This window comes from Pyrus communis, chromosome 4, assembly GCF_963583255.1.
Source record: "Pyrus communis chromosome 4, drPyrComm1.1, whole genome shotgun sequence".
Classification (NCBI taxonomy): Eukaryota; Viridiplantae; Streptophyta; class Magnoliopsida; order Rosales; family Rosaceae; genus Pyrus; species Pyrus communis.
In genome coordinates, this window is record NC_084806.1 from 5,179,049 (window position 1) to 5,197,676 (window position 18,628).

The 18,628-nt window shown below is 36.7% G+C and overlaps 3 protein-coding genes across 3 annotated transcripts; 2 read left to right on the forward strand and 1 right to left on the reverse strand.

Annotated features, from left to right (window-relative positions):
• The first annotated feature begins 2,190 nt into the window (after positions 1-2,190).
• On the forward strand, positions 2,191-3,361 carry LOC137732495 (uncharacterized). Its single transcript, XM_068471811.1, has one exon. It carries the CDS (start codon positions 2,236-2,238, stop codon positions 3,229-3,231), a length of 996 nt encoding a protein of 331 aa, XP_068327912.1. The 5' UTR covers positions 2,191-2,235; the 3' UTR covers positions 3,232-3,361.
• Positions 3,362-3,876: 515 nt separating this feature from the next.
• LOC137731068 (uncharacterized) lies at positions 3,877-5,170 on the forward strand. Its single transcript, XM_068470139.1, has one exon. It carries the CDS (start codon positions 3,941-3,943, stop codon positions 4,898-4,900), a length of 960 nt encoding a protein of 319 aa, XP_068326240.1. The 5' UTR covers positions 3,877-3,940; the 3' UTR covers positions 4,901-5,170.
• On the reverse strand, positions 5,089-8,368 carry LOC137731067 (probable carotenoid cleavage dioxygenase 4, chloroplastic). The gene is made up of 2 exons (XM_068470138.1): positions 7,379-8,368; positions 5,089-6,317 (listed from the first exon to the last, which is right to left on the reverse strand). The coding sequence occupies exons 1-2, from the start codon at positions 8,070-8,072 to the stop codon at positions 5,218-5,220; spliced, it is 1,794 nt and encodes a 597-aa protein (XP_068326239.1). The 5' UTR covers positions 8,073-8,368; the 3' UTR covers positions 5,089-5,217.
• Between the last annotated feature and the right edge of the window lie 10,260 nt (positions 8,369-18,628).

Sequence of the window (18,628 nt, forward strand, 5' to 3'; positions counted from 1 at the left end):
ATGGAAACCAGCCTTCTAGTGAAGAAGAATCAGAAGCTGGAAGCCTTCGATATTCTCCGAAAATCTCTTGCTATCTCTGCCAGAAACATCAACTTCTTCATCTCACAATTATAACTTCCCTCCCTTTGTTCTGTTTCATGGTCTACTATGAAATCTACATCCGAAAATTCCTGGTTGCGGAAATTGCAAAACAACACCCAGTTTACAGCTACAAGTACAATATATTTCCAAGATGCCCGATAAGTGTTGGTATAGCGAACAGACTGAACAAAAAGCTTGCTGATGAGTTGATTCAACTGTCCTCTCTATCTGGTGCCTCACCATCTCCTAGAGCTGGGAAGCGTGATTGCGATCATTGACTTGGCATTGTAGATATACACCGAGGAAAGACCGATGATGACTCTCATGGAGATGGTAAATAAACCCTTTCCTAACAACTTCTCTGTGTCTTGAGAAACTTCGCATGGGACCTGTTGCTTGCCACATTGTGTTTGCCGGCATTTGCAGCGCTTCTAGCTCTTCATTTGGTGCTAAGCGCGATGTGGAATGTGAGTCTTGTGGTTTCGATATTAAATGTGGTTCATCGAACTGGGGCATTAACCCTGGCAATTTTTTACAGCGGAGGTAACGAGCCGCGGGGGCGTTGTTTGATGCTTGTTTTCTTTGCTTGTGGAGTAGGTTTGAGGCTGCCATGTTTGTATTTCGGCTGCTATGAAAAGGAGAATGGAATCATTGCACAGATTTGCTTGTCCTGCTTGAGGAATGTGTTGAAGTGCGTTGTCTGCATGGTGTATTTCTTCGATTGCAAGAATCTGGCGTTCAAGAAGAACAATGAATGCATCGAATTTGTGGTTGAAGAAGTAGGAAGAGAGGTGACAACTGATGAGCAATAAGCGCTTATATAAACTGCAACAAGTTCACTCTATAAATTTATCCGTTATCTTGAATTTTTTTTCTTGCTTTTGATTATTTCTACGTTGTGTCGATTAAGTCTTTTGGCTCGATTTCCGAAGATTATTGTTTTTGTTTTCGTTGATGATGTATGAATTTACTTGGAAATGTTCATATGAATTTGGTATAAGCTTCAATGTAGAACTCTTGTATCTGCAGTTTGAACCAGGAATGCCATTTGACAAAGTGACATGGTCGTTCTGTTAAAGTATAGACATGTGTCATTAAACTAGGCCAAGGACATGGGGGGTATAGGAAAAACGGGGACAGCAGATTAGGATCCCGGTTAGTGTCAATACTTGGTTATCATAATCAAGCTTAAGACACAAAATCAAGGTTACTTTGTTAAAAAAAAAAAAAAAAAAAAAGGAAAACCAAATCAAGGTTGACCAAACAATGGCTAAGAACCGAAAATTAGCACCTTGGGGGCAGGGAATAAGAAAAATTAGATTTTATAATCCCCTAATTTACTTAATTTCAAAAGAATCTTGACAGACTTGTAGCTCATTCACTAATTGCATTCATTGTTGTATATGAAGTCTCGAATTTGATTCTCTCATTTCTCAGGGTAAATTACACTTTATCACTTCAGATTTGAGGTCTATTGCAATCTCATACAACATTTTCGAAACATTTCATTTTCATATCTCGAGTACTATTTTATTTTAATATAATACATTTGTTCCATTTTTCATTCATTAAGAGCTAACGTGACTGCCACATTTGTGTCACGTGGCAAAACAATAATTTTTTACGCATTAAAAATATTATAATAATTTATCCTATTTAAAAATAAAAAAAAATAAAAAAAAACCATCTTACTTCCCTGACCCCTTCCCCTTCCTAGCAACCCAAACCCCCCACCCCATCCCACCCCACGCCCACTGCAACCCCCTCAAAAATGTGAGATCCCACATTGCCTAAGGGAGTGGATTCCTTATATATATATATATTTTCATCTCTACCTAGCACGAGGGCTTTTGAGAATTTACTGACTTAGAATTCCGTAAAAACTTCATAGTTAAACGAGTTCGCGCGAGAGCAATTCCATAAAGGTATAATTTAACTGCAAGTTAGAGCACCGTTTCACGCCATGCCATGCGCCCCTCGTTTGTCTAAAGTAAAAAGAATAATGAAAAGTCGTCCAAGTCAAGTCCACCCTTTGACTAGTCATCATCCGCGTCATCTAGGAAGACTTCCTCCTCACTCAGAAACTCTCTTTTTTTGGGTACAGCTCAATCAGAAACTTTAAATTGTGAGGGGATTGAGCTTGGAATCGAAGCCATGGAGATGGAGAACTACCTGGTTATGAAGAATCAGAAGCTGGGAGCATCGGACATTCTCAGGCAAGCTCTTATAATCCCTGCCAGAAACATCAAATTCTTTATTTTCGCAATCCTCGCCTCCCTTCCTCTCTTCTGTTTCTTGATTTACTATGAACCCCATTTCCAAAAAATAATGGTTGAGACCTCGAAAATCCTAAACCCGCTGCGAAAAGCCGACATCAACGGCTACTTGATTGACTTTGGCTTGAGTTGGTCAATACCAATTGCCATATCAAGAAAATTGAACCAAGATTTTCCCAATGAGTTATTTTATCTGGAATTTCTCTATCTAGTGCCTCTCCATATCCTCTACCTCGTAACCGCGATTCCGATTGTTTACTTGGGATCCAAGATATACACAGAAGAGAGTCCAGTGATGACTCTCAAAGATATGGTGAAAAAACCCTTTGACAAAACAAGACTGAAGGGAACTTTTGTTACATATTTTTATGTTCTTGTGTTGTCAAGTTGTAGTCTGCTAGGGCTGACATGGCTGGGAATAACCTACTATGCTGTCTTTCGAAATTTCGAGCATTTCGATGCTTTGTTCTATGCCGTGCTGTGTTGGCCGGCATTTGTAGGGCTTCTGGCAATGTTTTCGGCATGGAGTGCGGTGTGGAACATGAGCATTGTGATTTCGATACTGGAGGGAGGGAGCGGAATCAAGGTGTTTGGGCAGGCGATATATTTGAGCAGCGGAAGCGAGTGGAGGGGGTTTATTTTGATGCTCATTTTCTTTGCCTGGGAAGTAAGTTTGAGGTTGCCTTGCATCTATTTCGGCTGCTACGAAAGCAGGCATTATTTTGGTGGTATTCTTGCACAGGTTTGCTTGTTCTGCTTTGGGAATGTGCTGAAGTGGATTGTCTGCATCGTATATTTCTACGATTGCAAGAACCGGGCGTTGGAGAAGAAATTGAAGATGCAGGCCAAGAAGAGAGGTGAAAGCATTGGATGAATATCCTGATTATCCAAAGTCTTGTAAATTTGTAACTTATTTTTGTTGGTACTAGTTAATATGTGTTTCTTGGAATTGTGAAGATGTTGCAATCTTTCATAAATACTATTTCAACTGGATGCGTTCTTCCTTCAAATGATGTATTTTTTAAACTCTCCAGCAAGTAGTACAAACTGCTCCTTTCTGATAGGAGATGCCAAACTAAGCCAGATAGTAATCTGTTGAGTAAAAAATAGCAAGAATTTAGCCATTCGCAGCCTCGTTGCTAAGGCGAATGTATTGTCTAATCAGATTTTCAAAGCACCCAGCAAAGAAGAGCTAAAAGCGTACTCTGGTAATCAAAAGCGTAAAAATGCTTTTGGCTAGCAGAGGAGCCTTCTGTAGAAGTACTTCCAAGGGCTTGAATTTTAATAAAAATTTCAATGTGTTTCTATCAAAAGCATTTCTAGAGAAGTGCTTATGAACAAAACTGCTTTTTACAAAAGCAGACGCAAACGAAACTTTAAAGTCTATAAGTCAAGTCCACCATTGGCTCTCCTTCAAATATTCGATAGGCTGAAACCATCAAGAAAGACTTTCTGTGAATGGTTTGTGTGGACTTTGACTTGGACTTGTCCCCATTGCTAATTGCTTACAGAAAGACTTCATGTTCATTTAGAAACTCACAGTTGTATTTGAAACTCTCTGGATTGAGCCTGGAAGTGAAAGTATGGAGATGGAAAGCAACCTTACGGTGAAGAATCCGAAGCTAGAAGCCTTCGGAATTCTCCGAAAAGCTCTTGCAATCTCTGCCAAAAACACCAATTTTTTTGTCTTCGCAATCCTCACCTCCCTTCCTCTTTTCTGTTTCATGATTTACTATGAATCTGTTCTCCAAAAATTCATGGTCGAAATCTCAGAAATTCTAAAACAAAACCCCGATGATCTTGACTTCTATTGGCTCGTACCTCTTGACACAGCCAGAAAAATGAAAGACTATTCTGCTGGGTTCATTCATCTCGGTCTTCTCTATCTTGTGCCTCTCCATCTCCTAGAGCTCAGCACCGTGATTTTGATCGTTGATTTGGCATCGAAGATCTATGAAGAAGAGAGATCAACGAAGACTTTCAAGGAAATGCTACATATACCCTTTGACAAAACAAGATTGAAGGGCAGTTTTGTTACATCTGTCTATGTTCTTGTCTTGTCAACCTGTACGCTTCTCGGATTGATATGGTTAGCCGCAACGTACTATGTTGTCTTCCAGCCAGTAATGTACGGACTGTACTTTTCTGTTTGGTGCTGGCCGGCATTTACAGCACTGCTTACGATTTACTTAGCATGGAGTGTTGTGTGGAATGTCAGTCTTGTGATTTCAGTGTTGGAGGGGACACATGGAATCAAGGCGTTTGCGCTAGCGATATATTTTAGCAGCGGTAGTGAGTGGAAGGGGATTCTTTTGATGCTTGTTTTCTTTGCTTGGGAAGCAATTTTAAGGTTGCCTTGCATATACATTGGCTGCTACGAAAGAAGGACTAATTATGTTGGTCTCGCTGCTCAGATTAGCTTGTTCTGCTTTGGGAATGTGGTGAAGTGGGTGGCCTGCACGATATATTTCTGCGATTGCAAGAACCGGGCTGTCGAGAAGAAGTCGGCGATGAAGGGTAAGACAAGTGAAAACTGTGGATGAATTTCATGATCAGAAACTCCAAAGCTCAGTTAGGAACAGCAATCCATCAGTTTTCGCATTATGCAGATAAACTAGGTCTTCTGGCTCAATTTGTATCGCTTTATGTATCACTTTGATTGAAAAAGTTTCATATAATTACGTTGCCCTTGTACTACCGTTGTGCAACATAGTCCCGCTCAGGTGTAGGGTTTTATCCAAAAGGTATCAGTGTTATTAGCACTAAACTGTTTGTATTTGGTAAACGATGTGCAATATATTCCATATTTATAATTGTTTGTGTAGCATTTTACTATGTTGCAATATGGGGACATATGAAACTACAACTTGTTGAGATCACTTTCCTTCACAAAGAGTCCATGGAAGCCATAAGGCACCCGCCGGGGCATCCTCACAGCAGCCACAATGTCAAGCTGAGTAGACTTGGCATCCATCACCAAGAACTTCGATTCCCCTGCCTTCTCATCGTGAACATAGGACACCACATACCCGTCGTCCTCGTCCGCATCAGGATTCTCGGGCTCTCTGGACACGAAAAACGGCTCGCCCCCGTAGCACCCCTGGCCAAACATCCTGCTGGCCACAATGGACTCCTTGTGCTCCGAATTAGACACATCCAATTTCACAACTCCTGATATCTTAGGCATGGGATCACCCACAGCTGCATACACATACTGATTCTTCTTCCCCATGTAAGCCGGATTGATCACGGCGAAATCCAGATTTCTAGTTGAAATCGGCTGCCTCGTCACAATCCCCGTCTTCAGATCAATCCGAACCTTCTCAACCAAAGAATGAACAAGCTCCAATCTCTCCATTGTGTGTTCTGCTGACAAAACGTTTGGTGCCACCATCACAATAGCATCCTCCTCATCCCATGCATTGATGGCATGTACGTTGTTGAAACCCGGCACCTCAAACCACCTCATCTCGGACTCGTCCTTCGCGTACCGCAGAATCACTCCGATCCTCGGCACTTTGGAAGGGTCCAAACCAACAGGGGAGGCTCCTTTAGTGATCATGTCAATAGGGTTCATCCCAATTTGTATGTCAGCAAATATGGCATATTTTTTGGTGATTGCAAAGTCATGGAGGAACGACGGAGTGACCATGGAGAATATCGGCACGTCCGGCTGCTTCACGCCATTCGAGTCGAAGCGGAAGTAGGTTAGAAACGGCGGTATAGGGCCATAGCGGAAGGCGAATGCCTCCCCCGTTTCAGGGTCTACCTTCGGATGAGCTGTCATACTCACGGAGAGCTTGCCGTCGAAATCATGGCGTCCCAGAGTCTCGATGTCTCCGTTGGACGTCAGGCGGAGGGAGTAAGGGAGATCGGACTCGCCGAGAGCGTAAAGTCGGTCGCCGAAGAAAGCCAAACTTGTGTTTGCAAGACCAATGCCATTTGCAGGATTGAATTGGCCTGTAGACAAAGTAACGTTTTAATATTTGCATCAAGAGAAATTACGTGTAAAATGTTGGAAGTTAATAAGAATTGACCAAAAACTTGTGTGACAGTAACAGCTTCAATCTATGCACTTGAACCATAGTAGGAGTTAGGTTCATAATTTAGTCTGTGTTAATATGTAACTTAGTAATGGAGTAATTAAAGTATGGCAAGTGATTTTCCCGCTTTCCTTTTCTGTTGGTGCACTAATTTCTTGTTTTGTGACATTTAAATTAAATAAATTCAATACGAATTAAAAGATAAAGAAGGCTTTACAATCACTACCCTAAAAATCCAGCCTAAGAGCGAGCTTCCGCCCCTATGCTTGACGATTGGGGCGTTGTGCGGTGTTTTTTGTTTTTCAGGAAAAAAACAAAAAAAAAAAACAAGGCCAAAACGGCGTCCTTTTTTTGACCTGGGATGAAAAGAAAAAACGTGGTTTCGTCTCAAGAAACATAGCAGGGACAACTTGTCAGGTCAAAAATGTTATTTTTGGAAGTTTAAATTTGCAAACCAAATAATATGATTGTAGAAGTTTGAATTATTAATTAAGTATTAATTAATTGACTTGTTTCTTATTAGAGACATATCATTTGATTTGCAATTTGGTTTAGAACAACACTATATTTATCTTTTTACACAATTTATTGTCTATTTAGTATTACTTCTTTTTACATTTTCACTGAAAATTTTATTTAGTTCTATTTATGCATATTTTTTTGGATAATGCTATAAAAATTAAATTCGTAGTCAAATTTTATTAATTAAATAACATAAAATAATGATTAAATTATTACTTAAGTGTTGATTAACATTCTTACTTCTTAATAAGTAATGTTAAATATTACATTTGTAAACCAAATGATGTATTACTAATATGAAATAGGCACATCAATCAAAACTAAGTAATAATTTAATCATTAACTTTTGTGTCATTTTGTTTATAAAATTTAATTTATCTAGAAAAATATTAGTGTTATTGGTGAAAGAAAGAAATATAAATTAAAAATTTTGTTATAAGGTATTGCGGACCCTGCCTGTAAGGACGCGGGCAGCGGAGAGAGCGCCACGTGTAGCGGAAGCGGTGAGGCCGTTGAAGCCGGAGAAGACGTTGGGAAGAATAGGGTGGCCGGCGTCGCGCTCAACGGTGTACTTGTAGGTCTTGACATATCTGCTGCAGAGCACCGCCCGGCCTCCAGAGATCCTAACGGAGTGAAGCATTCCGTCCCCGTCGAACAGGTGGTAGGGCCCACGCGGAAGGTACTGCGGGTTCGGGCCATTGCGAATGTAGGCTCCGTCGAGGCACGGCGGCAGGGAGCCCTGTATGATCTCGCACTCCGTGGGCGGAAGTTCCTCAACCGGAGCAAAGTTGTAGGAGAGCACGTGCCTGGGGTCCACTGAGGGTTTCGCTGGAGGGTCTATGAAGTTGTTGATGAAGTCGTCCAGAGCGTTGAAGATCACTGCGGGTAGCGCAGAACTTTGTTGTCTTGCCGCAGTGAAAGTTGAAGCATTGTTTTGAAGTGCACGATCTGTCTTCGCCTCTAGCGGAGGCTGTGGAGTGCTTTTCGGAGGCGGCGGCGGCGGCGGCCTTGAAGCTGGTGGTTGGGAGGTGGGTCTTTCTTCAATTCTGACAGCGGAAATGCTGCTGAGCTTGGGGGATGTTATGGCAGGAGAGACTGATATCTTTTGAGTGGGAAGTGTAGATAGAAAGGAGGAAGAGAAGGCATCCATATCTGGTATCTTTGATCTTCACAACGAAACCCAACAGTTGGATTTTGCTGAGAAATGGTAGATCTGTTGGTCGGAATAAATAAAGGGCGTTGGGAGCTTGGGATATTTCCATGGGGTGTGAGGACCAAAGCATTTCTGGCCCAAGTACAGTAGAGGGACCACATTTCTGCTATATCTGTGCCACTTCCCAAATGGATGGTTCTCAGACTTCAAACCACACATCTGCAGGTAATAATTTCATATCCTTTGCCGTGCTTTGGAGAGAATCTACATTCCAATTTATGGTGTAGTATTTTCGGGAGATTGTGGATGCCATTTTAATTATGAATATTGAAATCTTGTTGATTTTTAATTTTTAATCAAGGTTTCTGAATTAATGTGATAATTTATTTTTATTTATATTATTATATTTTTTAAATTAAAAATTAGAAATTTTAGGTTTTTATATAAATGAGATTTTAAATAAAAAACCATAATTTGTGGGATTAAAAATATTAAAATATAAATATACTATTGTGTGTGTATATAAACATGGGTACATTCATCAAAATTAACCAAAAAATTAATTGTATCTAAACATGGGTACATTCTTCAAAATCACCAAAAAAAAAAAAAAAAAAAATAGAGACATTAAGCTTAATAACATTAGTAAATTTCTTCGATTAAACTTGACATGGATGCATTTTAAAATCAAAGAAAAAAGAATATACCCATATAAGTTTAAAAATGGATTAGAAAAAAATTGAATAGATTTTATATAAATAATTGTACATTTTACATATAACAAATTGGTATATTTAAGAATGAGTACATTTTAAGATTAAAATGTTTTACATGAATGGGTAATTAGCAAAATAAAAAGTACACATAAAAAATATATATGGGTACAAATACAAATAAACTTTAAAAAATATGGGCACAAAAAGAAATTAATATATGGGTACAAATTAAAACTGAAAAGAAAATTGGTACAAATTAAAAAAGAATTACAAATTAAAAATGGGTACAAACTAAAACTAAAAATATATGATAAAAAATTTAGTCATAAATATAAGTATACTAATTGTAACATTTTTAACATTAAATGAATATATTTAGAAATAAAAAAATATTTTATATTGAAATAATTAATGATGTTATTAATACCCAAGGACCTTGATCAAAAATTGAAAATGAATAGGATTTTAATCAATGGAGTAGCAAAAGGAAGGATGAGAACCTAATTTCTCCAATATTTTCGTTTGTCTCTCTTCTTTCTTACGTGATTACTTGACCTAACGATGCCAAATTGTACTGTATTCGGTTGTATATTATTTTGTGTTTATCTTTTCTGTTACGTGATGAGAGTAATAACACATGCTACGTACAGTAGGAGATAGTTGAGTTTATTTATAATTAAGACGTGACAAGAAACGCGATGAGAGCAATAAACATATGAGAAATACGTATGAGGACAGCTAATTTCATCTCTTTTGTGATGACTACATGACTAAGTACCTTGACAAGAGCGGTAGACACATGGAATATACATATGAGAGTAGTTAATTTCATCTCTCTCATTACGTGACTAAATAACGTAATAAGAGTTATGTGACTAAGGCCTCGTTTGGCAGGTCGGATTGTACTGACTACTTCAGTCGGATAAGAATAGTCATCGGATAGTACTGACTAAATTAGTCGAGCGTTTGGTGCAACATCAGACTAATAGTTGTATTATTTATACTATGTTTGTTTTTATCTATAAACCTAAAGACTTTCAAATCCTATCTTCAAAATAAGAAGCAAATAAAAAAATCTCCCAAATTTGAGCAAAACCTAATTTCAACTATGTTTGATTGTATGCTGGATTAACAGAACTTTAGATTATAATTATTATTTTTTTTAATAATTTTTAAATAATGATTGATGGTAAAATGAAGAAAAAAGGCAACTACACATAAGAAAAGTTGAAAAAAAAAAAAAGATAGCATAGCACCGCCACCATTGTGCTTCTCACCATCGACTACAAGCCATCATCTTCATGGCTTCTAATCCTTTGAAACCGAAAAATAACATGAATTCTCTCCTAACTTATTGAAATTTCCAAATCGAGCGAGGAGAGAGAGATTATGCTTCGAGAGGATTTCCAAGGAGTTAGACAACTATTGAGAATTTCTAAAGTCGCTAAAATTTCTAGATTGAGAGGAGAGAGATAGGGAGATTATGGTTCGAAGCTTTGAGAACCTAGAAAGAGGTTGTTGGGTTGGAGAAGAAGATGAAGAACCAGACGGCATCGTGTTTCTGATCGAAAGATGGAAGAGAGAATGCGCAACGTGTTTTTGATTTAGCGTCTGGACTAATTATCCTTTGCCTTTCGAAAGTATTAGTAAGCTGGTGTTGACTGTATAAAAGAGGTTGGACCATGTTATTAATTCCCTGACTATTTTATACCGAAGTGCACCAAGCACCCGAGTCCGTATAATTAATCATATCCGATTCATTATACGAGTTACCAAATGAAGCCTAAGTACCTTGACGAGAACTGTGGACACATGGAATATACATTTGAGGATAGTTAATTTCATCTCTCTTGATACGTGATTAAGTAACCTGATAAGGGTAACAAAAACAAAAAATATACAACCGGAGATAACTAAGGACCTGTTTGGTATCCTATTCCAAAAATTTCATCATTTATGAAAGCACTTTTTAAGAACATCTATTGAAATAACTTCAAAAACTTGTTTGGTATGAAATTTAAAATTATTTCAAATCTTAAAACTTAAACTATAAAAAAGATCCAAAGATAAGGGGTCGGAGGAGAGGAAGAAAGAGGAGACATGAAAGAAAGAAAGAAAGAGAGGATCAGAGAAGAGAAAGAGAGATATAGATGTTTTGGGACCATTTGCTTTGGATCAAAGATAAACGAAGGGAAAATGAATGGTAGCCGTGTTGCGTGTGTAAACAAACCACATTGAATTTAGAGGGGCACCATTGGTCATTTTCTTATCAACAATTTTTGTATAATACTTGGACTAATATCTAAGTATCAATCTTCTACTGGGGAATAATGTGTTGTGATACCAATAAGTATAAATTCCAAGAAAAACTTATTCAGGATTTTGTTTGTCAATGAACCTTTTTGAATGGCACTACAATCTTTGCCACAGTGTAAATCTTAAATATAATCTTTTTTTATTATCTTTATATTTAAAATTCTCATAAATTTCTCCGCAAGGAAAATATAGAAAGTGAAAAGGGACTTTTAACGAAAAATTCTTGGTACTGTTTACTTTAACGAAAAACCACATTCTTACACTAAAAAGTTAATCGTGGTACTATACATTTTACCTTTTATTTTGTCCTTATTGTTAAAAATCAAAATTTTCAAATCTTTTTCATTAGTTTTCCTAAGTGAAAACGACATTAGAGGATATTATTGGTTGCAGATATAGAAAGCGAAAACAACAGTAAAGGATACAATTGGTTGCTGTGTCACAAGAGTGCATTTAATTTTGAATTTCGGTGCACTCGCATCACATTCATCTTGGTCTTTTCTTATCAACTTGTCTAGACTTTGGATTATGATTATTATATATATATATATATATTTTTTTTTTTTGAGAAATAGACAAATAGATACTTTTAATAAAAATAAATAAAATTGGGAGACACTAAAAATCATAAGAGAATGCCTTATGATCTTCTGTTATCGTACATTTGAATGAGAGGATGTAATAAGAAGTGACAACGAGTCATTGGTAAACCAATTGTTTATATATCTTTGTAATGATCATCTAGTGCATTTAAGACCCTGTTGCTTAATGTTTTGGAGTTCATTATAAAGAAAAAAAACAATGAAATTGAATACATAACTTTTTTTTATTTTTTTATTTTTAAACTCTCACTCAGAGAAGTTTAGAAATAACGACTATTTACATAGAATAAACTTGGAAATTTGAGGTTCCAAAATCCAAGTTTTTTTTTTGCAAGAGAAAATTCTAAATTTCTATGTTTATGAACATGTCAAGTTATAAATTCTGACTTTTGTCAAAATTTCAAGTTTATTTCTTTCATCCAAACATATTACAAGCGGCAAGTGCTTATGTTTTCACTTTGTAAATCTCTCCTCACGTGTAGAGTGAGGGACTGAAACTTCAATTTTAAAAAGAAGAAGACTTAATTTAAAAGAAAAAAAATGGTCCCAAAAGGGAGGCAATGACTTTTTTTAAAGAAAAACTGATGAAAAGGACTTGAAAACTTTGAGTTTTAACGATAAGTACAAAATAAAAGGTAAAGTGAATAGTACGAGGATTGACCTTTTATTGTAAAAGTGTGGTTTTTCGTTAAAGTGAACAGTACCAGAAACTTTTTGTTACAGTTCCCATTTTTTAAAGGGTTGTGTGTTTTTCATGATCACATGGGTTGTCCACGTGATTTGGTAACGCAACTGCAAAATGTGTGGATTTAAAGAGCTGAAAAGATACAACCTAGTGATATTTTTATTTACTTATATATAAAATGTCTTAAGTTTAAATATCATAAATGGCAAGATCACAACTAATTTATTCTCTCATATATTGTATTAACATTTTTGTTGCAACTTTTTAGTTCATTTGGAAGTGGAGCTTCAAGATCTGTATTTTCATCAATATTTTTAGATTCCACATTAGCACAGGGTCTTCTTAGTCCATAATGCTTTGGAAACAATTGGGCTACCATATTTCTTACTTTAGGCCTTATCATTAGACATGTTTCCTTTTGGGCTCAAATATGCAGAAGTCGGGCAACAAATGATCAAATAATAAAGCCATGTTAAAGATGTGATATTCTAACCACTCAGTATTACGATTCAATAGTATTTCTCTTCAATCATAAGTGAAAGGTTTTAATAGAAATATATCAATATATTAAAATAAAAAATGTGATGCACCTGATTCTAGTTAGTTAGTTAGTTAGTTAGTTTTTTTTATTTTTTTTAACAAACGGTATTATTTAAACTAGGTGTGGGCTAAGTCTCACAATAGGTGAGCAATAATAATGTAGTTTAAATTCGCCTTTGGAGAGAATTAAATCTAAGACCTCTCACTTACAAGTGAAGAGGAATATCACTAGATCTTAGTACTAAGTGGAACCATTATGGTTAGTTAAACCTAACAATTACCCCCTAAGAGAACTTTTAACGATTGAGGGCTCGTTTGGGGGTTTTTCTGTCCAAAAAAACTTTGCTCATAAGTTCACTAAAAGTGTTTTTTAAGAAGCATATTGAAACCCTTATTGGGCGTAGTCAAATTACGATTTGGAAGGATTTTAAGAGATTTAAGAATCATGGAGCAGTCAACTAAGATTATAAAGGAAGATTTTAAAAGACTTTGAAATCATGATGCAGTCAATGCATCGAAATCCAAGTGCAGTCGACTAGGATCTAAAAGACTTTTAAAGAGTTCATAATCTATAGATATTAAAAAAGTCATATATTTTGAAGGATTTCATTGAATAAGAGATTTTGTGGGATTTCATATTATTGATATGCATAAAAAAAAAAGGCTATAAAGAATCCCACCTCCACTTGTAGGATTTCAAGATTTCCTTTCATGTAATCCCTCTATTTTCTGAATCACACTGGAGTCTTCTTCATTAAAGATATCGATCATTCTCTGCTGCCAACGTTCTTGGTTGTCCTTCCCTCTCAAGAGATGATGCATCAGTAAAAGTCTTGTGACATCGCCTCATTCATTTGCTCCTCATTTCTTAGAGCAACTTTAGCCTAATTTTTTCGGCTGGCCCAAAATCACTCCAGCCAAGCCTAATAGGCTGGCACCTAGCCCAAGCCAGCTTTTAGGCTGGCCCAAAATGTGTTGGGCAAAGGCCCGACCCATGTGAGATCACATTGGCGTCAGCATGATGTCGCATAAGCCCACTGATTTTTTTTGCATCAGGCATTTGGGACACATGCGTGAGTGGGTGCGCATTGGCAACAAGAAAAAGCACGACGGGGTCTGCCGTATCAGCGCACTAACTTGGATTGGGGAGAAGCCAAGTGGCTCGTTCTAGGCCAATGGATTTCCAACGGCTAGTTTATTAGACCGTTGGATTTCCAACAGTAAAAAAAATTTGAAATTCAAACCCAACGGCTAGTGACGTGGTGCATTCTGGGCCGTCCGATTCCAAGATCAATGGTCCACAATTTTCGCCCAAAAACGAAAAAAAAAATACAAAACGGTCAGAATTATGACCGTTAGACATGTGTCCACTCTGGGCTGTTGGATTTGAATCTTTTTGAAATCCAACGGTCTAGATTAATTAACTTATTAAAAATTATTTAAAAAATATTAAAAATACAGAAATTATTTAAAAAAGAAATTATTATTATTTTTTTCTATAAATACCTAACCATCATCTTCCACCTTACACCACATTTAAATATTTTCAACACTTTCATCTACTTTTTTGTGAAAAAATGGCTACGTGGAAGCTCATCGAAGATGTTACGTTGTGCCAATGTTGGGTTCAAATTACTCATGACCTGTTTATGGGTAATGAGATGCAGTTGCGAGAATTGTGGACCAGAATTACGAAAGCGTTTTGCGATAGGCTTGGAGATCGCACAAGAAATAGTCAAGGTCTTCAATGTCTTTGGAAAAAACTCAACATATCCTTTACTTGTTGGAAAAATGCTCTCTCTCATGCTTCCACTAATCTAAGTAGTGGGAAAAGTTTAGCGGATCAGGTGACAATATTTTTATTTATTTATATGTATTCCACCCACATCAATATTTTAATTAATTTATTTGTGTTACACCCGCATTTTATAGACACTACAAGCACAAGCATTCTACAATGCGAAGAACAACAACAAATCATTCACCAAATGGGAATGTTGGGATGTTATCAAAGATTGTCCCAGATACAAACTTGTGCCAACCGGTCCAGAAGTTATCATGCATGGCATCCGCCTACACAGTTTGCCAAAAGCAGACTCAGCCGAACAGGAAGGCGGCACATTTGAAGAACGAGAAGGGATTGAACATGGCACGGGAAACGGCTAGAGATGAGGCAAAATCTTGTGTAAATTGTTGTAAACAGATAGTGACACGTGGCACGTCAGGATTGGTTGAAAATCTTATCGGAAATCTATTCACAAAATAGTACTTTCGGATAATGACACGTGACGTGAAAAACTTGGTTAAAAATCCTATCCGAAATTAAAATTATTTTTTATTATTTTATAAAAAAATAACAATATTTTAAATGAGCTGGGTGCCAACGCATTTTGTAGGGGTAGAGTTGCATTTGCCCAATTATTGTTCGTTGATTTCAAGTGTTTAAATATGAATTTAATAGGTTTTGTACGGAAAAATATATTTTGAAGAACAGGAAAATTATTGTTTGTTGTTATGGTAAGAGAAATAAAAGAAAAAAAAACTGGAAAAGAAAAAAAAATGAAAATGGGCGCATCGGTATGAAACTAGCGACTGAATCTCTTCATAGTCGCTACCTTATGAGCAACTTCTTCCGTAGAGAATCAGTATCCCAGTACCGATCGTATCCTTTTCTATTTTTTTTTTCTTTTCCCATTGAATATTTTTTTCTTCCTACATTACTTTATTTAGATTGAAATTCTTTTAGATTAAGATTTATATCCTTGTTTGCAGATTTTTTGACATGGATTATAAAAAAAATTTCATCGAAAACACATTTTCTAGAACATGAAGATGATAGTTTGGTGTTATGGTATGGGAAAAACAAAATTTTTTTTAAAAAATTTAAAATTAAAATAAAATTAATGGTTTAGGTGCAGGGAGACGCAGCCTAAACTCATGCCCTCGGGAAGGCCTAAGGCGCAGTAAAAGCAGTGGAGGCCCATGAGGTCCAGGGTTTAGCGACGTGTGGATAGTAACACCTTCAGTTCCAGTGTTTAGGGGCGTGTGAATCATAACACCCTGAGTTCAATGCATTTTAGTGCCCAGTGCACTTGAATTCTTTTCGCAACAACATGGTGGAGAAATTTTTTATTTTTATTTTTAAATTTATTTATTTATTTATTTAAAGAAGGGGTTACTGAATTAAAAGTTACGACTTTTGTGTGAATTCTATCATGGTTGATAGCAGCTTATAAATGCCCCAACCTCGATAATCATACTTCATCCCGCCAACCATGGTTGACCCTTGAGATTAAAACTAAACCATACTCCCTATTAATAACGACCTATAAATGCCCACCCTTGACACCAATGCTTCATGCAGGTAACAACGGTCGAGCCATGGGATTAAAACTAAACCTATCCCCTATAAATGCCCTACCCCCAACATAATTGGTTCGTACGGGAAACAATGGTTGACTTATGAGATTAAAAATAAACCCTACCCTATAATGATAGCGACTTATATATGCTTCACCTTTAACACCAATGCTTTGTTGCGAGCAACAATGGTTGACCTATGCACCTAGGATCACATTGTTTTGCATGCGTTAGGCTGCCTCGTTTTGTGTGCCAAGTATTTTCATGTGTTGATCTCACCTCGTTTGGCGTGCATGAAGCACGTCTTGTTTTCCGTGCGTTGATCTCACAATTGGTTAGTACAGGAAACAATGGTTGACCCGTGAGATTAAAACTAAACCTACCCTATATTGATAATGACTTATATATGCTCCACCTTTGACACCAATGCTTCGTGCGAGCAACAATGGTTGACCTATGCACCTAGGATCGCATTGTTTTGAATGCGTTAGGCTGCCTCGTTTTACGTGCGAAGTATTATCGTGCGTTGACATCACCTCATTTTGCGTGCACGAAACACGTCTCGTTTTTCATGCGTCGAGTCTGCCTCATCTTACGCGCCCAATTTTCATGCGCCCCATCTTTGCCCCCACAAAACACAATCTTTGCCCACACACGTGGTTGACTGTGATTCTGCTTTCTTGAGTCCCTTCTTCCCTTGGTCAAACAAAAGTTAGAAGGTTAGAACCATGCATATTCATCACCTTTGTCTTCTAGCTTCTGGATAACTTTGAGGAAATATTTCGTTGGAGTATTGTGGTCGTTGATAAAAACTAAAAGTTATATCTATGTTTGGAAGAGAAAAACTACAGAAAAAAAAAACAAAAAAACAGAAAAGATAAGCTATTGTATAGCATTCTCAAAAAGAGAAAAATTCCTAAAAGATGAGGCATTCTCATGTGGGTGGGGTTGTTTCCCACTTGAAATCAACAGTGGGCCTACTCCTTGAGTCTATACATACAGTCCTTGCATTTGAGGATTTCTTTAAGGTATCCGTCGAGTTCATATATTGAGATACTTTGAATACTTCTATTATGACCCATTGGTAGCCTTTTGTCTCTAAATGTAAGGACTATACTGTTGTAGGAACTCCATTTAGGGTTCCCATTGCAGATGTTTTTATATTTTTGCCAACGTTGTTATTAGCGGTTTTGATAACATTACTCTTCAACGTTAGAATGTGAGCAACTCTACCAGGTATACCCTAAAAACTAATTGGCAATGTTCCATAACATACTCAATCCATATACAAGTGTTATAACAATGCTACAAAATTACCGGTTAAAAATTTGGTCAGTTTGAGTATGCGATGAGCTATAAACTCTTGTCTTTTTATAATGATGAAATATAAAATGCATTTGATGGTTAATTAAAATTCAACTATTTATCTAACTCACTAACGTTACATATGTAATAAATAAATTCTAAACTTAAATTTCAAGTTTCTTGAAGCAATAATGGCGGTTCAGGAGTCACCTTGGTGCAGTCGACCCTCCTGAGTCCTCGTCCAGCCGACAAAAAGAGTCACATGCTTAGGTGTTAGGACGCACAAATTCTGAAGGTATAAATGGAACACATGAACTGTGCCATGTGCAATTACGATAGGTCTCCATTCCTGATATAGATCTCATACGGATTCAAATAGTAAGAATCCTCACATCTTAGTCATTTATTGTACATTGTTCAGTCAAAAATCATTTGAATTTTTTTATTTTAAATTAAACACGAATAGTACCTGACAAAAGTTGGTAGCACGATGTATGATGAACGGTTAGGATGTGAGGATCGTAGAATCTCCATAAAGAGGATCCAGAGAGGATCCTTTTCTCTCCATTCCATGTCGATGTTGGGCCTACCTCCCACCTCTTAGTGAGATTTTTCAATGTATTTATGGGTGGTACTCACTTTATAAATAATGAGATGAGTAATGTTATTCATACCATGTTTTTATATCACATTTCTATACCATTTTAGGTGGCATCTAATGTGGACAGCCACATCATTTAAAAAATTTGCAAAGCCCAAGGAAAGGAATAAGAAAGACTCCTCGTATACCACAATTATCATTTAATTAACTATTTTTTCTTCATTATTAGTTTATTAAACAATGAACTAAATTTAAAAATCTGATTAATTCAAATGATGTGGTTGTCCACATAAAATGCCATCTAAGGTGGTTTGAAAATGTGGTATAAAAACATGGTATGAATAGCATTACTCTAGTAAGATACTTGTGTCAAAAAGATTAACAACTTAAAAATAAAATTTTCCTCTATTTATGTAAAGACACATGAT